This window comes from Sapajus apella, unplaced genomic scaffold (assembly GCF_009761245.1).
Source record: "Sapajus apella isolate SASKATOON/1434 unplaced genomic scaffold, GSC_monkey_1.0 scaffold77, whole genome shotgun sequence".
In the NCBI taxonomy this organism is placed as follows: Eukaryota; Metazoa; Chordata; class Mammalia; order Primates; family Cebidae; genus Sapajus; species Sapajus apella.
In genome coordinates, this window is record NW_022437017.1 from 1,980,815 (window position 1) to 2,003,232 (window position 22,418).

Here is a 22,418-nt window from a genome sequence, read left to right on the forward strand (position 1 = left end):
AATTTTTTGTAGTTTTAGTAGAGACGGGGTTTCACCATGTTGACCAGGATGGTCTCGATCTCTTGACCTCGTGATCCACCCGCCTCGGCCTCCCAAAGTGCTGGGATTACAGGCTTGAGCCACCGCGCCCGGCTCTTTCTTTTTTGAAACAAGGTCTCGTTCTGTTGCCAAGGCTGGAGTGCAGTGGTGCAGTCAGCTCACTGCAGCCTCAATCTCTTAGGCTCAAGCAATCCTCATGCTTCAGCCTCTAAAGTAGGTGGGACTATGGACACAAGGCACCATGCTCAGAAAAATTTTTATTTTCAGTAGAGACAGGCTCTCGTTAATTAAAAGAATTAGCTGGGCAAGACCCCAACTACTTTCCTTTTTTTTTTTTAAAAAAAAAAGACAAGGTCTTACTTGGTCACCCAGGCTGGAGTATGGTGGCACCATCACTGGTGACTGCCGCTTAGAACTCCTGGGCTCAAGTGATCCTTCCACCTTGGCCTCCCAAAGTGTTGGGAATACAGGTGCAAGCCACTGCACCTAGCCAATAGGTTGGCTTTGAGTCAGATAGAGCTGAGTCTGAATTCTGTGTCTGCCCTTTATAGCTGGGTGACCTCGGGCAAATTACTTAACTTCTCTGAGCCTCAAACTTTTCATTTATTTATGTATTAGAGACAGGGTCTCACAGCTTACTGCACCCTCAATCCCCTGGGCTCAAATGATCCTCCCTCCTCAGCCTCCCAAGTAGCTGGTACTACAGGCACAAGCCACCATGGCTGGCTACTTTTTGTATTTGTTGTAGAGACGGGGTTTCACCATGTTGCCAGGCTGGTCTCAAACTCCTGGGCTTGAGTGATTCTGCACTCCTCCACCTCCCAAAGTACTGGGATTACAGGTATGAACCACTGCACCTGGCCTGCATTTTTAAATGGAGGATAATAATGCCTACCCTATAGTGTTGTTGTAAAAACTCAAGGAAGTAGCCTGGCACGGTGGCTCATGCCTGTAATTCCAGCACTTTGGGAGGCCAAGGTGTGCAAGTCACGAGGTCAGGAGTTCCAGGGCCAACATGGTGAAACCCTGTTTCTATTAAAGCTACAAAAAATTAGCCAGGTGTGGTGGTGGATGCCTATAATCCCAGCTACTCGGGAGGCTGAGGCGGGAGAATCACTTGAACCCAAGAGGTGGAGGTTGCAGTGAGCTGAGATCACGCCATTGCCCTCCAGACTGGGTGACAAGGTGAGACTCCATCTCAAAAAAAAAAAAAAATTAAGAATAACTCAAGGAAGTAATATATGGAGAGGATGTATCGGGTGGGTGCTTCACTGGAGCTCAGTGAGTCAGAAGGGTTGGTGTTAAAGAGGTTTCCAGCATGGCCTGGGAGGGAGTACTGAGTACTGAGTCATGAGTAGCTTGGAGTATTAGGGCTTCGTGAATTACGAGGTTCTCTTCAGTCAGATAAGGGGAATGAACCCTCCAAGCACATATCAACCTGGGTTTAGTTGCAGGAAAGGAGAACCAAAACCAGGGAACTTGGTGCTTATACAACCAAGGCTGGAAGATAGGGATCTAGGGAAAGCCGACAGAATGACCTGCTACAAAACATCACCTCCCAGCCGCGCACAATGGCTCATGCCTGTAATCCTATCCCTTTGGGAGGCCAAGGCATGAAGATCACTTGAAGTCGGGAGTTCAAGACCAGCCTGGCCAACATGGTGAAACCTCGTCTGTACTAAAAATACAAAAAATTAGCTGGGTGTGGTGGCACAAGCCTATAATCCCAGTTACTCAGGAGGCTGAAGCAGGAGAATAGCCTGAATCCAGGAGGTTGCAGTGAGCTGAGATTGCACACTGCACTCCAGCCTGGGCAACAGAGCAAGACTCCATTTCAAAACAAAAACAAAAACCATCACATCCCAGCTCCTCCATGCAGGAGCTTCTGCCTCTATTATCATCAGGAAGGTGGGGAATTATCCCCTGGGGTGGGGATTTTTGACTTTAAGACTACATCACCGGCTGGGCACAGTGGCTCACACCCGTAATCCCAGCACTTTGGGAGGCCAAGGCGAGCAGATCACCTGAGGTCAGGAGTTCAAAACCAGCCTGATCAACACGGAGAAACCCTGTCTCTACTAAAAATATAAAATTAGCTGGGTGTGGTGGTGCATACCTGTAATCGCAGCTACTTGGGAGGCTGAGGCAGGAGAATAGCTTGAACCCAGGAGGCAGAGGTTGTGGTGAGCCGAGATCACGCCATTGCACTCCAGTCTAGGCAATAAGAGCGAAACTCCATCTGAAAAAAAACAAAACAAAACAAAAAAAAAAAAAACTACATCATCTTAATTAGTGAACAAAATATGGGATATCCATACAATGGAATATTATCCAGCCATAAAAAGGAACAACATGGCCAGGTGAGGTGGCTCATGTTTGTAATCCTAACGCTTTGGAAGGCCAAGGTGGGTGGATCCCTTAAGCCCAGGAGTTTGAGACAAGCCAAGGCAGATGGAGACACTCCATCTCTACAGAAAATACAAAAAAATTAGCCAGGTGTGGTGGCATGTAACTGTAGTCCCGAGTAAGTGGGACTTACTCGGGTGGGCTGAGATGGAAGGATTGCTGAGCCTGCGAGGCGGAGGTTGCAGTGAGCCAAGATCCCGTCCCTTCACTCCAGCCTTCCAGCCTGGGTGACACAGTAAGACTCTGTCTCAAAAACAAAAACAAAACAACAACAGCAACAACAAAACAAACAATGAAAGCACCAGTAAAGTTGCAATTTAGAGATACGGAGGCTGCCGTCATTGTTACTGCAATGGCCTCTCAACAAAAGCTGGTGGTGCTGACACCTGGAAACAGGAACATCCCTGCAGGAAAATGTAGTGTCTCCCAATTGTGCTTAGCAGCTGCCTCTACCAGCATAGCAGGAAGATTAATTCCACCCTCTTCCACCACCCACTTTCCTTGCTTCTAATGGGTGAAATCTAATTGGCACACAGAAGTTTAGCTGCAAGGGAGTCTAGAAGTATTTCAGCTTTGCAGGCTGTGTAATAAGAAATGTATACTAGGAGGTTGAAATGGTACCGAGAGTCACCCCCAACTCTGTATTTTAGTTTTGTTTGTACAGTGTCCTTTCTCTCTTTTAATGATCAACCTTCTATATCCCCCTTTACCTCCCATTTCTTTTTTTTTTTTTTTTTTGAGACGGAGTCTCGCTCTTGTTCCCCAGGCTGGAGTGCAATGGCGCGATCTCGGCTCACCGCAACCTCCGCCTCCTGGGTTCAGGCAATTCTCCTGCCTCAGCCTCCTGAGTAGCTGGGATTACAGGCATGCACCACCATGCCCAGCTGATGTTTTTTTTTTTTTTGTATTTTTAGTAGAGACAGGGTTTCACCATGTTGACCAGGATGGTCTCGATCTCTTGACCTTGTGATCCACCCGCCTCGGCCTCCCAAAGTGCTGGGATTACAGGCTTGAGCCACCGCGCCCGGCCCCCATTTCTTATCCAATGTAAGTAGAATAAGGCTCACTGCGCTCTCTGGCTCCTTGGGGGTGATCTGTGAGCCAGATCTAGTCAAGGCACATAGTCAAGTCCTCTGAACACATGATTGATTCAGGATGGGTACACAACGATAATAATAATCACAATTATTTTGCAAGCTCTCCTTTTGCAGCTGCTGCTGAGTTTGGAAGAGAGAAGCTTCTCGAAACCAGCTTTGTCATCTCTTGGCTAAAAGTGAATCCTTCCCAGAAGACAGCATGGAATGAGAAATGAGAGATGAATAATAGAGACAGAATCCTGATGATGTAACAGAACTCCTGGATCCAACCATGCCTGAATTCCACTACCCTCATTTTAATTTTAGTTATATAAGCCAATATATATTTTTTCTTAATCCAGCTCAACTTGAGTTTCACTAATTTTTACCAAAGGACCTCCCTCTAAGTAATATATTCTGGGATTAGCAAGAGCAAAGACATGGGTCGAGAGGCATCCACTCCTTGATCATTTTCTCTATAAGGGCAGCGTGCAGGGTGTGGGGAAACAAAGGTGTGGGCTGTGTCCCTCTCTGGCTGGAAACAAGAAAGGGTGACAGAAGAGCAGAACACCTGGCTGTCCAAGTGCTAATTAGAAAAACCCAATGGCAGGCCGGGTGCAGTGGCTCATACCTGTAATCCCAGCGCTTTGGGAGGCCGAGGCAGGTGGATCACGAGGTCAGGAGTTTGAGACCAGCCTGGCCAACATGGTGAAACCCCGTCTCTACTAAAAATATAAAAATTAGCTGGGCGTGGTGGTGGGTGCCTATATTCCCAGCTACTTGGGAGGCTGAGGCAGGAGAATCACTTGAACCCAGGAGGTAGAGGTTGCAGTGACCAAGATCGCGCCATTGCCCTCCAGCCTGGACAACAAGAGAAAAACTCCATCAAAAAAAAAAAAAAAAAGAAAAAAAAGAAAGAAAGAAAAAAGAAAAACCCAATGGCCAGATGGCAAGATCCAGTGCCCTGCCTCTGTGCTTCCTGCATGTCATGGAAAATGACCTGTGCCCAGTGCCAGACCCTGAGTCCCCAGTTCATCAATTTTGCCACAATAGGTCCTTGAGAAGCGGATCAGGATCTCTCTGTAATGATGGCCCATAGTTCACTCTTCTTAACGTTGATCCCAGTGCTGACCTTGAAGCTGGTAACAGTGCAACCGGGATGCTGAGTGTGACTTTGAATGTGGCATGACTCGATCATAATTTTGACCATAGCTTGAGCCAGGTCTCTATCTTTTTTTTTTTTTTTTTTTTGAGATGGAGTTTCGCTCTTGTTACCCAGGCTGGAGTGCAATGGCGTGATCTCGGCTCACCGCAACCTCCGCCTCCTGGGTTCAGGCAATTCTCCTGCCTCAGCCTCCTGAGTAGCTGGGACTACGGACACGTGCCACCATGCCCAGCTAATTTTTTGTATTTTTAGTAGAGACGGGGTTTCACCGTGTTGACCAGGATGGTCTCGATCTCTTGACCTTGTGATCCCCCGCCTCGGCCTCCCAAAGTGCTGGGATTACAGGCTTGAGCCACCGCGCCTGGCGCCAGGTCTCTATCTAAAGCAAGCTCAGGACAAGGACCATAGCATTGGGACAGAGCACAGTGTCACCAGGAAACCGACTGCAGTTCTAATCACCACACTGACCACAATACAACCCAAGAATGACCAGCTGAGTTCAGGAGTTCTAGACCAGCCTGACCAATAGGGTGAAACCCCATCTCTACTAAATACCATAATACTGACCACAATGCTGACCTCAGTAGAACAGATCCTGGTTCAATCGGACACAAACCACAGCAGCATCAGGACACCCAGAGGGCCGCTAACCATACCTGCCAATGGCTAATGCCATTGAATGCATTGGCTCAGGTCCCATCAGAAAAATAGCCCACGCCAGGAAATTCAATAGAGAGAATTTCATATGGGGAATTAGCCACACACAGAGGTATTAGGTAGTTTTTAATTACCATTTGTTGGTTTTTGTCAGTTTTTTTTTTTGAGACAGGGTCTCACTCTGTTGTTGAGGTTTGAGTGGAGTGGAGTAATTATAGCTCACTGCAGCCTCAACCTCCCCAGTCTCAGGTGATCCTCCCACCTCAGACTCCTGAGTTGCTGAGACTACAGGTGTGCACCACCGTGCCTGGCTCATTTTTGTATTTTTGGTAGAGACGGGTCTATATCATGTTGACCAGGATGGTCTTGAACTCCTTGGTTCAAACAATCCACCTGCGTTGGCCTCCCAGTGTTGGGATTAGAAGTGTTAGCCCTGGAACCCAGTTGATATTAGGCAGGGTTTTTTTGTTTTTGTGCTTTTCTTTTTTGAGACGGAGTTTCGCTCTTGTTGCCCAGGCTGGAGTGAGTGGTAGAGTCTCGGCTCACTGCAACCTCCGCTTTCCAGGTTCAAGTGATTCTCCTGCCTCAGCCTCCTGAGTAGCTGGGATTAGAGGTGTCTGCTAACATTCCTGGCTAATTTTTTGTATTTTTAGTAGAGACGGGTTTTGCCATGTTGGCCAGGCTGGTCTCGAACACCTGACCTCAGGTGATCCAATCAACTTAGTCTCTCCAAGTGCTGGGATTACAGACATGAGCCACCACACCCGGCCCTATTAGGTAGGTTTTAAGAGCAAACTGGAAAAGGTGAATCAACTCTAATTGCTAGCTATCATCTTTGCAAGGACTGAAACAACAAAGGGAGGTGGTAGTTACCTGAATCCAGGAGCTTCAGTCACCTAGCCAGTCACCTGCCCCGCCTCCACCACCATGGTGGGGGCTACCTAATGGGACTGAGAATACAGAGGAGGCACAGCAGCCATCCTAGAGACACTCAAAGGGGAGGGGGAGAAATTCTCTGGTTTCTCCTTTCTTGGCACCCTCCAATCTCCCTCCAGGCCTCCTGTTGGCTGAGCCTAACCAGATGCAAGGAAGCTTGGGAGATGTGGTTTGCAGAGAACCTGGGAAACAATTTGTAGGGGCCATTGCCCCAATACAGAGGGGAGCAGAGGAAAAGTGGGAAATAGATCTAAGTGTGTATTGACCAAATTCCAACCATACAACACAGGCCGTAGCTTAGTTGTAACCGTGACCAACTCAGTGACCAGAGCCCAAGGAGGACACTGTTCATGGTCCTGAAATACAGCACTCCTGAGGCAAGCACTATGAGACCCACTCTTGGTCAAGAGCTTGTGGGTATCACCAAGCAATGTCCCCCTTCTATGCAATGCCAACTGCAGGCTTGGCCTGAGGGGCCCACAAAGGAGCATCTCCCATTTGGGAAAAGGAGAGAGAAGAAAAGCCTAGGTGTGGTGGCTCACGCCTGTAATCCCTGCACTTTGGGAGGGTGAGGCAGGCGGATCACCTGAGTATGGGAGTTCAAGACCAGCCTGGCCAACGATGAAACCCTGTCTCTACTGAAAATACAAAAAGTTAGCCAGGCGTGGTGGTAGGCACCTGTAATCCTGGCTACCTGAAAGGCTGAGGCAGGAGAATCCCTTGAACCCGGAAGGTGGAAGTTGCAGTGAGCCAAGATTGAGCCACTGCAAAAAAAAAAAAAGAGAGAGAGAGAGAGAGAGAGACAGAGAGAAGAATAAATGGGATGTCTTCCTAGGCTTGGACTCTATTTTGTGTCCATATCCCATGATGAGTGTCCTCAATCCAGCGCATGGTTGGTTGTTGCAATGCATGCTGGGGAGTGAGTGCTGGCTAGGTGCTCTCTCTGCTTAGAGTCACAGATGTCTCCCAATAACTCTGCAAAAAACAGGGCTTCTAAGAGAGAGAAAGCCTTTTCCCTGAGGTCACATGGCCAAGAACTGGCAGCACCAGGGTTGAACCGAGGTCTGTGGGACACCAAGCGCGTTCTCGTTGACCTGACAAAACCACCAATAACATCTTTTATCCCCAGTAGGGTTGAGACAGGAATGATACAGGGTGGTCACAGGCAGCCATGTCACATGACCAGAGGTTATGGGCTGATAAGACACTGAAACCAGGTGTGGACCAAGCTGGCTAAGACCTACTGGACCCAATATGGTGCTGGGTTCTACCTAGGTTTCACCTAGGATCTCATTATGAACTCATTAAAATACTAAATTACCCACCCACCAGCGCCTGTGACAGTTCCAGGGACACCCAAATTGGGTGTAAAGATGGGTGGCACCGCACTCCACCTATTTTTCTAGTTTTCGTGAATATTCTGTCCCTTCGCTAAAGAGACCCCCGAACCACCTTGCACATCTCTCTCTTGAGTACGCCCACTCCCACTCCCTTTTCTTTTCTTTTTTTTTTTTTTTTTGAGACGGAGTTTCACTCATGTTACCCAGGCTGGAGTGCAATGGCGCCATCTCGGCTCACCGCAACCTCCGCCTCCTGGGTTCAGGCAATTCTCCTGCCTCAGCCTCCACCATGCCCAGCTAATTTTTTGTATTTTTAATAGAGACGGGGTTTCACCATGTTGACCAGGATGGTCTCGATCTCTTGACCTCGTGATCCACCCGCCTCGGCCTCCCAAAGTGCTGGGATTACAGGCTTGAGCCACCGCGCCCGGCTTCTTTTCTTTTCTTTTCTTTTTGAGACAGAGTTTCGCTCTTGTTGCCCAGGCTGGAGTGCAATGGCGAGATCTCGGCTCACCACAACCTCCACGTTGTTCAAGTGATTCTCCTGTCTCAGCCTCCTGTGTAGCTGGGATTACAGGCGTGAGCCCCCACATCCAGCTAATTTTGTATTTTTAGCAGAGACGGGGTTTCTCCATGTTGGTCAGGCTGGTCTCGCACTCCCGACCTAGGTGATCTGCCCGCCTCGGCCTCCCAAAGTGCTGGGATTACAGGGGTGAGCCACCGCGCCCAGCCTCCCTTTTCTTAAGCGTAGACTTTTTCCTTAACAAAAAAATCTCCGATCTTTCATTATTTTCTGATTCCTCCTTGAGTTCATTCTGGCGACGGTATCAAGAGCCTAGACACCAGCTGGGGTCGAGGTCCCACCAGCGTCTGGGGAGACCTCTCCCAGCCCACTGGTACCAGGGTCACAAAATTGCCAGGCTTCCTGGTCTCTCATATTTGTGCTCGATTTCTCTCTAATCTGACTTACTTGCCCCCCACCACCTCCCAACACATCCGAATCCCAGGAAGGGCTGTGGGGACGGAAGACGACTAGGAACACTTTGGGAGGAGTGAGAGGCAGAGAAAGGCTGGAAAGCCTCCCGAAAGTGAGGCAAGACAAGGACACCCTTCATATGCAAATGGCTTAGCATGGAGGCGGTGTTAATATTTTGATTCTCTCGGGGGATGTGGTCTTTCATCTTCGGCTATTCAAACAGGAGCGAGGAGAAACTCTTCCAGGTGTGGCGGAAGCGAGGAGGCTTCCAGCGGGAGGGCCGGTGGGGGAATGGGGCGCCCGGGGAGAGTGAAAACGAGACGCTCCCTTTGGGGGCCAGGCCCACCCACGTGGCCATCTCTATCGGCCTCTTGCCTGTTTCTCGGTCTCCTGTTCCCACAACCCCAATTTTTTTCCTCTTATTCCCGGTCTCCATCTCCGCCCCGCCCCTCTTGTCCTGGCATTGACCCCTCCTCCAACTTCCAATTTCAGACCCTGCCTCAGTTTCCCTGTTGACTCGAGTTTCTAGGGAGGGGGCGTTCATCATTTCTCTTCTCTGCTACCAGGCCTTCCTCCTATTCCTCTCCCCCAACCATTCACCCCCTTCCCTCCTGCAAGGTGGGAAATGCCCCCTGGAGGGTGAAATTTACAAACACGTGACGGGCACCCCTCCCCCACCTCCGCGACCCGCTCCCGGAATGGCCTGGGGGTTGGGGAGCGCTGCCTAGTCTTGTCCTCAGGTCCCCTCGCCGGTGCTGGCTCCCCACTTCCCCGTCCCGCGGCCCCCCCAACCCGACCCCGCTGGAGCTGCTCCCGAGGAGGAGCTGGGGGCGGGGCGGGGGGCGGAGCCCGCAACAAAGACTCGGAGCGAGCGAGGGGGCGGGGGTGGGGCGGAATCCCGGCCGCCGGCTAGGCGGGGGGAGGCGGCGGCTCAGGGTCGCCCCGGCCGGGCGGGCGGGGTCGCGCCTGTTGGCGGTCCCCGCGCCGAGGCGCCGCTAGGGCGGGCGGGGGTCGGGACGCCGGGCCGGGGGCGCGTCATGTGGCCGCTCACGGTCCCGCCGCCGCTGCTGCTGCTGCTGCTGTGCTCAGGCCTGGCCGGACAGGTAGGGGCCCGGCGGGCAGGTGCGGGCGCGGGCGGCTCCGGGAGGGAGGGGGGCGCGGAGGGTTCCAGGAGAAACGGGGTCGGAGGTTCCACGAGCCCCCAAGCAGCTGGGCGGCGAGGGGCCGGGGTCGCAGCGGGGGAGGGGCAGGGACGTGCACTCTCTGGTTTGGGAGAGGACAAGGGGGGCTTCAAAAATCCAGCCTCAAGCTGGGCTGGTTGGGGGGGGTGGCATCTTTGGGGTTCTCAACCCCTCCATGACCTGGAGCCCCCCCCCCGCCATCTCACTGGAGCTGAATGGGGTTGGGAGGGAAACTTCGGGGGCTCTGGAGGGGGTGGTCGCTTACCCTTGACTTCCTCATCGGGGCCGAGATGCCCAGTTTCTGAAGCCCCCCACTCCTCGCCTGCACCCCCCCCCCCAGTGTGGGGCTGGGGGCGGGACTCACGTGAGGGTGACTGACGGGGACGCGTGTGAAATGCTGTGGGGGTGCAGGGTAAACGTGTGTGTCTTTGTGTCGTGGTTGGGTGTGACGGCGGGGCGGGGGGAGTTTGTGTGTGTGGCCGTAACCAGGGGTGGGGGGGTTGCCCCACTAGTGCATGAGTTGGGGTGTGATCGGTACGTGAGACAGTGTCTGTGTGTGACCGTGTCCTCATGACTGACTCCAGATTACTGAGTGTTGTACAATACGTGTGTGGCCAGGTGTGTGGCTGTGTGAGAGCCTTGGAGTGAGCATGTGCTATTCTGTGCCTTTGGGTAAATCACTCTAAAAGGGTGTGTGTGTGTGCAAGCGCTGTGTGTGCAAACGTGTTCATCCATGCACGTGTGTCTCTTGGTGCCTCGCACACACCATTCATGCCATTACAGAAGCAAGTGTCTCTCCCCATGGCACCCCTCTCTTGGGCACGTTCAGGGAGCCTTGCAAAATGTTTAGCATCCAAGCTCTCTTTTGCTATTGGAAAGCCCCTCTCCTCCTCCATTTTGGGGTTGAGAGCACCCCCAAGTTCTCAGATCTGTAGGAGTTCACAGGGAAGCTGGGATCAAAAATAATAAGTCATTATAACAGTGATCATTCATTACTTGCTTATGTGAGGGGTGCCCTTCCAACCACACAGCACCCCTCACATAGGCATTTAACACTAAGGCATTTAACCCCCTCTGCCTCCTCCCTACTAGGGCATGGTATTGTTACCCTCATTTTATAGATGGGGAAACTGAGGCACAGAAAAGTTAAATCACTTGCTCAAGCTCTAGAGTGACAGGTGGGACTGAACCAAGGCAATCTGGCTCCTGAGCCCACACGATTACCCTCTTGTTAAACAAACAATCCACTCCATGGGTGTGGACAGCGTCCGTGAAGGCGCTGGTTTTTTAGGTAGATACAAAGAGGAAAAGCGATCTGGGGACCTTCCCTTTCCTCAATCAAGAAAAGAATCAGACCCTTGTACTCATCCGGAGGGGGATGTTAGGAGGAATGGAGGTTAGACTCCAGATAGAAGGATTTCCAGGCTACGAGGAGAGGTTGTGGGGTCTCCTTCCTCGCTCCTCCGTTTCCCCACGAATCTCAGCACCTACGCGCTGGGTGGGATAGGGAATGTACCCAGCGCCAGGCATCAGGCCGCACACACTAGGTACTCAATGGATGTGTGAGCCCTAGAGAAGCAAAGAGACACACCTGAGAGAGACAAGAGACCAAAAGAGGCATACACTCGAGAAACCGCTGGAAAAAAAAATGAACCAGGAATCAAGTTGAATTATCCTTGGGGCCACCTCCCTGGGGCTTCTCTCCTCCACCCCCTGCTAGGGGGACCCTAGATTTTCTGCCTTCTCACCAAGATTGGCTAGGGTGCCAGAGATTGCTGCCAGAGGTGCAATTGGAGGGTGAATCCTACAGCCCCCAGGGCTGGGAGGGAGTTGCTTGGGGGGCGGGACTAACGAGGTCAGTGGAGGCGGGGCTAAAGGACGACAGGGGCGTGGCCAAATGAGGTAACCATTAGGGCGGGGCTGGTGGAATCCTGCTGCAGGCTGCAGTGCCTCCAGGAGGCTACCGCGGGAACTACATGGTTGTGAAACAGCCCCGGGGCCCCATACACCCCCTTGGCGTTGGCCCACCCCGCCTGGCACCCCAGGGAAAGAAGGGGTCTGCAGAAAGAATGCTCTGCCCCCTCTTCGCTCCCTCCATCACTTTCCAAAGACTTCTTCCCTGTCCCTGATGGGCGCAGGGGTTCTTCCTAGAAATCACTCACTCATCCATTCAATGAACAGATATGATTATGCGCTGGTCATACAGCCACCAACCGAGTCAAATCTCTGCTCTCCCGGAGTTGACCTAGCAGAGGAGATAGAAAATAACAGAATAACTATGTAATAGTGTCAACAACTAAATACACATATAATACAATGCAGATTGCATGAAGAATAACAAGGTATAGAAGATTAGGCCAGGCGTGGTAGCTCACCCCTGTAATCCCAGCACTTTGGGAGGCCGAGGCAGGCGGATCATGAGGTCAAGATTTCGAGACCAGCCTGGCCAACATGGCGAAACCCCATCTCTACTAAAAATACAAAGTTAGCTGGTGTGGTGGTGGGTGCCTGTAATCCCAGCTACTTGGGAGGCTGAGGCAAGAGAATCGCCTGAACTCAGGAGGCAGAGGTTGTGGTGATCTCTGATCATGCCATTGCACTCCAGCCTTGGGGACAAGAGCAAAACTCCGTCTCAAAAAAAAAAAAAAAAAAAAAAAAGATTAGAGTGATAGCAGCCAGGCACAGAGGCTCATGCCTATAATCCCAGAACTTTGGGAGGCCAAAGTGGATGGATCGCTTGAGGTCGGGAGTTTTAGACCAGCCCAGGCAATGTGGTGAAACCCTGTCTCTACTAAAAATACAAAAATTAGCTGGGTATGGTACACCCCTGTAGTCCCAGCTACTCGGGAGGCTGAGGCAGGAGAACTGCTTGAACTCAGGAGGTGGAGCTTGCAGCGAGCCGAGGTTATGCCACTGCACTCCAGCCTGGGCGACAGAGCAAGACTCTGTCTCAAAAAATAAATAAAAATAGGGCCGGGCGCGGTGGCTCAAGCCTGTAATCCCAGCACTTTGGGAGGCCGAGGCGGGTGGATCACGAGGTCAAGAGATCGAGACCATCCTGGTCAACATGGTGAAACCCCGTCTCTACTAAAAATACAAAACATTAGCTGGGCATGGTGGCGCGTGCCTGTAATCCCAGCTACTCAGGAGGCTGAGGCAGGAGAATTGCCTGAACCCAGGAGGCAGAGGTTGCAGTGAGCCGCAATCGCGCCATTGCACTCCAGCCTGGGTAACGAGCAAAACTCCGTCTCAAAAAAATAAATAAATAAATAAATAACATAAGAGGGTGGGGGCTATTTGAGCTGGTGTGGTCAAGGAATGTGTCTCTAAGGAGGTGCCATTTGAGGTGACATCTGAAGGAGGTAAGAGGGAGCCTTGTGAGTGTCCAGGGGAAGAGCATTCAAGGTGGGAGGAACAGAAGGTGCAAAGGCCCTGGGGTAAGAATAAGCTTGGTGAGTTTCAGGAGCAATGTGGATGCTGGTGTGCCTGGAGAGGAGTGAGTAATGGGGAGGTGGGGGAAGATGAGACCGGGAAAGCCAGACCACTTAGGAACTTGTAAGCTGTAGGCAGAAGTTTGGATTTGACCCAGAGAGCAGGAAAGCTGGGCCTGTCAGAGGCATTGTCCATCCATCCAGGGTCTATCCAAAATGTTCTCGGTTCTGGCCTGGGAGACACTTGGGACTACGAGAGAGCTTGTAGTTCTGAGCCCCACTATTTTCCTTACGGAAAAGATACCTTCCTGATCCCTGGGAAGTCCTCCCTCAGATCTAGCTACATCGTTGGCACTCTCTGGGTTTGGGACCAACTATTTCCTGGGGCCTGCAGAGGATGGGGAGAGGGAATAATTCAGTTTAGATAACATGCCTCAGGGAGTGTTGCAGGAGGAGGGAACTTCGCACTTGTTGTTCCCTTTTCCTGCAACACTGTTCCCCCCAGTAACGATCTCTGATTTCTGCTTAAATGTCACCTCCTCCAAGAGGCCCATCCTGGACAGCTAGGTAAAATAGTCCCCTTCTGCCACTCTCTGAGGACTTACTCCATGTTATTTTTCTTTTCTTTCTTCTTTTTTTTTTTTTTTTTTGCTTGTATTTTTTGAGGCTGAGTCTCACTCTGTTGCCCAGGCTGGAGTACAGTGGCATGATCTCGGCTCACTGCAACCTTTGCCTCAAAGGGTTCAAGCGATTCTCCTGCCTCATCCTCCTGAGTAGCTGGGACTGCAGGCACGTGCCACCCCATGCCTGGCTAGCTTTTTTGTATTTTTAGTAGATGGGGTTTCATCATGTTGGCCAGGCTGGTCTCAAACTCCTGATCTCAGGTGATCTGCTGCCCAAAGTGCTGGGATTACAGGCGTGAGCCACCGTGCCTGTCCATGTTTTTCTTTATGGCCCTTGTTTCCACATTTCTATGATTCTTCTATTCAGTCATTGTCTATTTCCCCACTAGAGCGTCAGTTTATCAGGGTTCAGCCAGCTTTGTTGTTTCTCCAGTGTCTAGAACAGAGGCTGTCACACAGTAAATGATCAAGAAATACCTGCCGAATGAATGGATGGATGGATGGACCCCCTCACACACACACAGCGTCTTTCTTTTTCAAACCACAGGATTCTTGTATCAAGAGAGTATCAGAGGAACACTTGCTCCTGGATCGAAGGCACCAAGAAAACCTATCACTTAGGCCAGGTGTGATGGTCAACACCTGTGATCCCAGCATTTGGGGAGACCAAAGCCAGAGGGTCTCTTGAGGCCAGGAGTTTGAGACCAGCCTGAACAATAAAGCAAGATCCCATCTCTACAACAACTTTTTCTTTCTTTCTTTCTTTCTTTTTGAGACAGAGTTTCGCTCTTTTTACCCAGGCTGGAGTGCAATGGCGCGATCGCGGCTCACCACAACCTCCGCCTCCTGGGTTCAAGCAATTCTCCTGCCTCAGCCTCCCGAGTAGCTGGGACTAAAGGCGTGTGCCACCATGCCCAGCTAATTTTTGTATTTTTAGTAGAGACAGGGTTTCACCATATTGACCAGGATGGTCTCGATCTCTTGACCTCGTGATCCACCCGCCTCGGCCTCCCAAAGTGCTGGGATTATAGGTGTGAGCCACTGCGCCCGGCCCTCTTTCTTTCTTTTTTATTTTTGAGATGGAGTCTTGTTCTGTCACCCATGCTGGAGTATAGTGGTGTGATTATCTCAGCTCACTGTAACCTCTGCCTCCCGGGCTCACGAGATTCTTGTGCCTCAGCCTCCCAAGTAGCTGGGACTACAGGGGTGTGCCACCACATCCGGCTAATTTTTCTATTTTTAGTAGAGATGGGGTTTCACCATGTTGACCAGGCTGGTCTCGAACTCCTGACGTCAAGTGGTCCACCTGCCTCGGCCTCCCAAAGTGCTGGGATTACAGGCGTGAGCCCCCGTGCCCGGTTTTTACAGTAACTTTGTAAAAAACTGGCCAGGCTTGTAGTTCTACTCAGGAGGATGCGGTGTGAGGATCACTTGAGCCTGGGAGTTCAAGGCTGCAGTGAGCTATGATTGCACCACTGCACTCCAGCTTGGGTAACACGGTGAGACCCTGTCTGCATAAAAAACAAAGAAAGAAAGCCCATCTTCTTTACCTGTGCCTGAAATTCCACCCTGATAGGGCACTGCTATTTAGGGGTAAGACGTTCACCTGGGGCTCCTTTAGAGCATGTGAATGTCCCAGGGGAGGGAAGTAAAAGGAGATTTAAAGACTCCGAGTTAGTGTAGCCCCGTGGGGGCTGTGTTTAATATTGTGGAGCTTGGGCGCCATCTAGTGGTAGAATGAAGTTTGTTCGGGGACTCTGTGCGTCTCTGTGACTAAGGTGGGTGAAGGTATGAGGTTTTGCACCTGTGCGTGTGCATGTGCGTATGTGGGATGGGGATACCCAGGTCAGGGTAAAACGGGTGAGATACTCGCCGCGGGTGCAAACATGTTTAAAATTTGATGATGATGATGATGATGATGATGTTGATTTTTTGGAGATGGAGTCTTGCTGTGCTGCCCAGACTGGAGGGCAGTGGTGCAATCTCAGCTCACTGCAATCTTTGCCTCCCGGATTCAAGCAATTCTCCTGCCTCAGCCTCCCAAGTAGCTGGGATTACAGGCGTGTGTCACCACACCTGGCTAATTTTTATTTATTTATTTATTTGTATTTTTAGTAGAGACGAGGTTTCACCATGTTGGCGAGGCTGGTCCCGAACTCCTGACCTCAGATGATCCGCCCACCTTGGCCTCCCAAAGTGCTGGGATTACAGGCATGAGCCACCGTGCCCGGCCTATTTCTATGACAGAGTCTTGCGTGCTAGAGTGCAGTGGTGTAATCAGAGCTCACTACAGCCTCCAACTCCTGGGCTCAAGTGATTCTTCTGCCTCAGCCTCCTGAATAGCTAGAGTGACAGGTACATGGTACAGTATTCATCTATCGTGCAAAATTTAAGGGGATGCCAAAAAAAAAATCAAAAACAACAACCCAGTAACCAAAATAAATAACATTTTTTTTTTTTTTTGAGACGGAGTTTCGCTCTTGTTACCCAGGCTGGAGTGCAATGGCGCGATCTCGGCTCACCGCAACCTCCGCCTCCTGGGTTCAGGCAATTCTCCTGCCTCAGCCTCCTGAGTAGCTGGGACTACAGGCACGCGCCACCATGCCCAGCTAATTTTTTGTATTTTTAGTAGAGACGGGGTTTCACCATGTTGACCAGGATGGTCTCGATCTCTTGACCTCGTGATCCACCCGCCTCGGCCTCCCAAAGTGCTGGGATTACAGGCTTGAGCCACCGCGCCCGGCCAATAAATAACATTTTAATGGAACATTTTAAGAAAGTCTAAATTAATGCAAAGAAAATCTATGATGAACAAAATCAAAATTTTAAATAAATGTGGGCTCCACCTCTGCACTTGCACAACTCACCTCACTCTAATTTTGGCCCCAGGCATGTGTCTGTGGTGTTGCATGTGTGTGTATGTTTGGTGGCTGTGTGCATGTTCAGGGACCATGTGCATAGGGACCTGCTTGTATCATCATCACACCAGTGACTGTATCCATGTAGGCCAACCATATGCGTATGTGTGGATTTCTGATGAGCCCAGTGGCCAGTGTGGGTAGTGACTTTGTAGCTCCAGGATTCAGTGTCAGTGCTTGGGAGGCAGTAATGTGCTGTTTTCATTTGTTTATTTATTATTATTATTATTTTTATTTTTTTCAGACAGAGTCTCACTCTGTCGCCCAGGCTGGAGTGCAGTGGCGTGATCTCGGCTCACTGCAACCTCCGCCTCCTGGGTTCAAGCTATTTTCCTGCCTCGGCCTCCTGAGTAGGTGGGACTACAGGCATGTGCCACCACACTCGGCTAATTTTTGTATTTTTAGTAGAGACAGGGTGTCACCATGTTGGTCAGGATGGTCTTGATCTCTTGACCTTGTGATCTGCCTGTCTCCTCCTCCCAAACTGCTAGAATTGCAGGCGTGAGCCACCGCGCCTGGCCATTTCTCTAGTAATTTCTATGAGAAAGACCCTGATAGAGGCACTCACTCAGGAGGGAGGGACATGACACAGTCCGCTCTGAGTGGCTGTCAGTTGCCAAATTTGGGAAACAGATGCAGCAGATACATGGTACAAAGTGCCAGATGTCAAGCGGGCTTCCTGGGGGAGGTGGCATTTGAGGTGGGCCTTGAAGGATGAGCGAGTGAAGACTGGAGGGTGGATGCTGAAGAAAGTCGTTGGTCATGCTGACAAGACCTGGTGGGTTTACTGTTATTTTACACATGATTCTAACCATGTGTCTGGAAATGGGAACTAGGGTAGCATGTGATTGATGCCTGTGGTGGGTGCAGGTAGGAAAAGGGAAGTGAGCTTGAAAAGGTAGGTTGTGATTTGACTGTAAAGGCTTCAAAAGCTGTGTTAAGGATGTTAGAATTTATTTCTTTATATTTTTTCGAGATAGAGTCTCACTCTGTCACCCAGACTGGAGTGTAATGGCATGATGTCAGCTCACTGCAAGCTCCCCCTCTCAGGTTCAAGCAATTCTCCTGCCTCAGCCTCCCAAGTAACTGGGATTACAGGCACCCGACACCATGCCTGACTAATTTTTGTATTTTTAGGGGTTTCACCATGTTGGCCAGGCTGGTCTCAAACTCCTGACCTCATGATCTGCCTGCCTCGGGCTACCATAGTGCTGGGATTACAGGCATCAGCCACCGTGAGCAGCCCTATCTATTTATTTTGAGAGATTGATTCTTGCTCTGTTGCTCAGGCTGGAGTGCAGTGGTGTGATCACAACTCACTGCAGCCTCAAACTCCTGTGCTCAGGCAATCCTCCCACCTCAGCCACCTAAGTCACTGGGACCACAGGCATGTGCCACCATGCCCACATAATTTTTAAATTTTTTTTCTAGAGACAGGGTCTCACTATATTGTCCAGACTGGTCTTGAATTCCTTGGCTCATAAGATCTCCCTCCTCAGCCTCCCAAAGTGCTGGGATTACAGGCAGGAGCCACTGCACCTGGCCTAGAATTTGTTGAGCTGGTAATAGTGACTCATAGAAGAGGGTGTGTGTGTTTAAATGGAAGACTTTAACAATTTTTAGTTGCGGTAAAATATACATAATATAAAATTTATCACCTTAGTCATTTTTTAAGTGTACAGTTCAGCAATGTTAAATACAGTCACATTGTTATGCAACCAATTTCCAGAAATCTTACCTTGCAAAACTGAAACTCCGCCCCCATGAAACACTAACTCCCATGCCCCTCCCTCTGCCCCTGGCACCCACCATTCTACTTTCTGTCTCTATGAACCTGATGGCTCTAGCTCTAGGGACCTCATGAGTGGAACCATGCAGTATTTGTCTTTATCGTGTCTGGTATACACCACTTAGCATAATGTCCTCAAGGTTCATCCATGTCGTAGCATGTGTCAGAATTTCCATCCCTTTTTTTTTTTTTTTTTTTTTTGAGACAGGCTCGCTCTGTTGCCCAGGCTGGAGTGCAGTGGGTTAATCTCTGCTCATTGCAACCTCTGCCTCCTGGGTTCAAGCAATCCTCCCTCACCCTCCCAAGTAGCTGAGAGGCAAGTGCCACCATACCTGGCTAATTTTTTTTGTATTTTTAGTAGAGACAGGGTTTCACCATGTTGGCCAGGCTGGTTTTGAACTCCTGACCTCAAGTAATCCGCCTGCCTCGGCCTTACAAAGTGATAGGATTACAGGCGTGAGCCACCACACCTAGCCTAGAATTTCTGTCCTTTTAAGGGCTGAATCATATTCCATTTTATGGATACACCACATTTTATTTATCCTTCATTCATCAATAAATAGACACTGGGTTGTTTTCACCTTTAAAAAAAAAAGTTTTGGGCCGGGCACAGTGGCTCATGCCTATAATCCCAACACTTTGGGAGGCCAAAGCGGGTGGATCACCTAAGGTCAGGAGTTCGAGACCAGCCTGGCCAACATGGTGAAACCCCATTTCTATTTCATATATATTAAAATTTTTAATTTTAGAGATGAGATATCTTTCTGTCACTCAGGCTGGAGTGTGGTGGCACCATCATAGCTCATTGCGGCCTTTATCTCCTGGGCTCAAGGGATCGTCCCACCTCAGCCTCCTGAGTAGCTGGGACTACAGGTGCATGCCATCACACCTAGCTAATTCTTAATTTTTTTTTTTTTTTCTTTTGAGACAGAGTCTCCCTCTATTGCCCAGGCTGGAATGCAGTGGCACAATTTCTGCTCACTGCAATCCCTGCTTCCCGGGTTCAAGCAGTTCTCTGCCTCAGCCTCTCAAGTAGCTGGGATTACAGGTGGCCACCACCATGCCTGGTTATTTTTTTGTATTTTTAGTAGAGATAGGGATTCACCATCTTGGCCAGGCTGGTCCTGAACTCCTGACCTCGTGATCCACCCACCTGGACCTCCCAAAGTGCTAGGATTACAGGTGTGAGCCACTGCGCCCAGTCGTTCATTTGTTTTGTAGAGATGGGGTCTTGTCATCTTGCTCAAGCAGGTCTTGAACTCATAGCCTGAAGCAATCCCCTCACCTCAGCCACCCAAAGTGCTGGGATTACAGGTGTGAGCTCCCGCACCTGGCCTATTCGTTTTCACCTTTGGGCTTTTTTGAATAATACTGCTATGATCATGGGTGTACAACTACCTCTTTGAGACCCTGGATTCAATTCTTTTGTGTACATATTCAGAAGTGGTATTGCTGGGCCCGGCATGGCGGCTCATACCTGTAATCCCAGCAATTAGGAGGCTGAGGTGGGCGGATTGCTTGAGCCCAGGAGTTTGAGACCAGCTTTAGCAACATGGTGAAACCCTTGTCTCTACAACATATATAAGAATTAGCTGTGCTTGTGGTCCCAGGTACTTGGGAGGCTGAGGTGGGAGGATCACTTGAGCCCGGGAGGTCAGGGCTACAGTGAGCCATGATTATACCACTGCCTGGGTGACAGGGTAAGATCCTGTTTCAAAAAAAAAAAAAGTAACTATGCTTTAAGTTTTTGAGGAAGTACAATAATATTTTCCACAGCAGGTGCACTATTTTACAAAGGGTTCCTATTTTTCCATTTCCTCACCAACAAACACCTGTTATTTCTGTCTGAAAGCTTCTGACCACAACATTTTTGTCAACTGAATAATATATAACTCGTTTTGTTTTGTTTTGTTTAGACAGGGCCTCACTCTGTCAGCCATGCTAGAGTGCAGTGGCGTGATCTCGGCTCACTGCAGCCTCCGCCTTCTGGACTCAAGCCATTCTCCCACCTCAGCCTCCCAACACCCCTAGTAGCTACACATGGCCATGCCTGGCGAATTTTTTGTAGAGATGAGATTTCACTGTGTTGCCCAGGCTGGTCTCGAATTCCTGGGCTCAAACCACCCGCCTGCCTCAGCCTCGCAAAGTGCTGGGATTACAGGCATAAGCCATGGCGCCCAGCCATAACTTTGTTTTATGTGTGTTTCTGTTTTAGAATATCATATGTATATATATAAATCAGATCTATATATATATATCATATATATATTTTTTGATTCATTAACATTGAACTCCCGGCCAATAGCACTAGATCTGATGCCTGAATGAAGCTTCTCTAACACGTTTTTTTTCTCCGTGAGACACCTCACAGCCTTCTTGCACTTCGAAACACTAGACTACACTTTGGCACCGTGCGTGGGGACCACTGAAGATAGCGAAGTCATCAACAAACAGCACAAAAATATGAAAAGCTTGGCACTAAATGGAGCGTAAAAAAGACGCTTGTGTGTAGTTTCAGAGCTGGAGCAAGAACACAGCGCGTCTCATTAGACCTCAGCGGGGAAGGTGCGTGGCGGGTGACTGAAGTGTGTTGTCAGGCTGGGTGCAGTGGCTCACGCCTGTAATCCTGGTACTTTGGGTGGCCAGGGTGGAAGGGTGGCTTAGCCCATGCCCATCTCTATAAAAAAGAAAAAAGACAGAGATGGTGTTTCACTCGGTTTCCTAGGCTGGAATTGAGTGGTGCGATTTCGACTCACTGCAACCTCTGCCTCCTGGGTTCAAGCGATTCTTGTGCGTCAGCCTCCCGAGAAGCTGGGACTATAGGCACATGCCGCCACACCCAGCTAATTTTTGTATTTTTAGTAGAGATGGGGTTTCGGCATGTTGGCCAGGCTGGTCTTGAACTCCTGACCTCAGGTGATCCTTCCACCTCAGCCTCCCAAAGTGCTGGGATTACAGGCATTAGCTTAGCGTGGTGCTGCCTGACTGTAGTCCCAGCTACTTGGGAGGATTGCTTGAGCCCAGGAGGTAAAGGCTGCAGTGAGCTATGATTCCACCACTGCACTCTACCCTGTTTCTTTCTTTCTTTTTTTTTTTTTTCCTGAGACAGAGTCTTCCTGTGTCACCCAGGCTGGAGTGCAGTGGCACAATCTTGGCTCACTGCAACCTCTGCCTCCTGGGTTGAAGCGATTCTCATACATCAGCTTCCCAAGCATCTGGCATTACAGCCATGCACCCACCATACCTGGCTAATTTTTTTTTTTTTTTTTTTTTTTTGAGACGGAGTTTCACTCTTGTTACCCAGGCTGGAGTGCAATGGCGCGATCTCGGCTCACCGCAACCTCCGCCTCCTGGGTTCAGGCAATTCTCCTGCCTCAACCTCCTGAGTAGCTGGGACTACAGGCTCATGTCACCATGCCCAGCTAATGTTTTGTATTTTTAGTAAAGACGGGGTTTCACCATGTTGGCCAGGATGGTCTCGATCTCTTGACCTCGTGATCCACCCGCCTCGGCCTCCCAAAGTGCTGGGATTACAGGCTTAAGCCACCACACCCAGCACCTGGCTAATTTTTATATTTTTAGTAGAGATGGGGTTTCACTATGTTGACCAGCCTGGTTATTGAACTCCTGACCTTAAGTGATCTGTCCACCTCGGCCTTCCAAAGTGCTGGGATTACAGATGTGAGCTGCTACACCTGGCAACTCCACCCTGTTTCTAAAAAAGAAAAAAAGAATTATCACTGCATGTCCACAAATGACCACAAAAGCCCCAGTGAGTATTGATCTTAGAGTATAAACAAATTGCAACAAGTAGGCAAATTTGCCAATATGGAATTTTTGAATCATGGAGCTCAACTGTAAATTCATAGGAGTGGAATTGC

At 49.9% G+C, this 22,418-nt stretch overlaps 1 protein-coding gene across 1 annotated transcript in view; it reads left to right on the plus strand.

Annotated features, from left to right (window-relative positions):
- Window positions 1–9,450: 9,450 nt before the first annotated feature.
- The window catches only part of OLFM2 (olfactomedin 2), an 81,202-nt gene continuing 68,234 nt past the window's right edge, over window positions 9,451–22,418 (plus strand). The window contains exon 1 of the mRNA XM_032251859.1: window positions 9,451–9,698. Coding sequence (XP_032107750.1) covers window positions 9,633–9,698 — 66 coding nt within the window. The 5' untranslated portion in view covers window positions 9,451–9,632. The remainder of the gene's footprint in view (window positions 9,699–22,418) is intronic.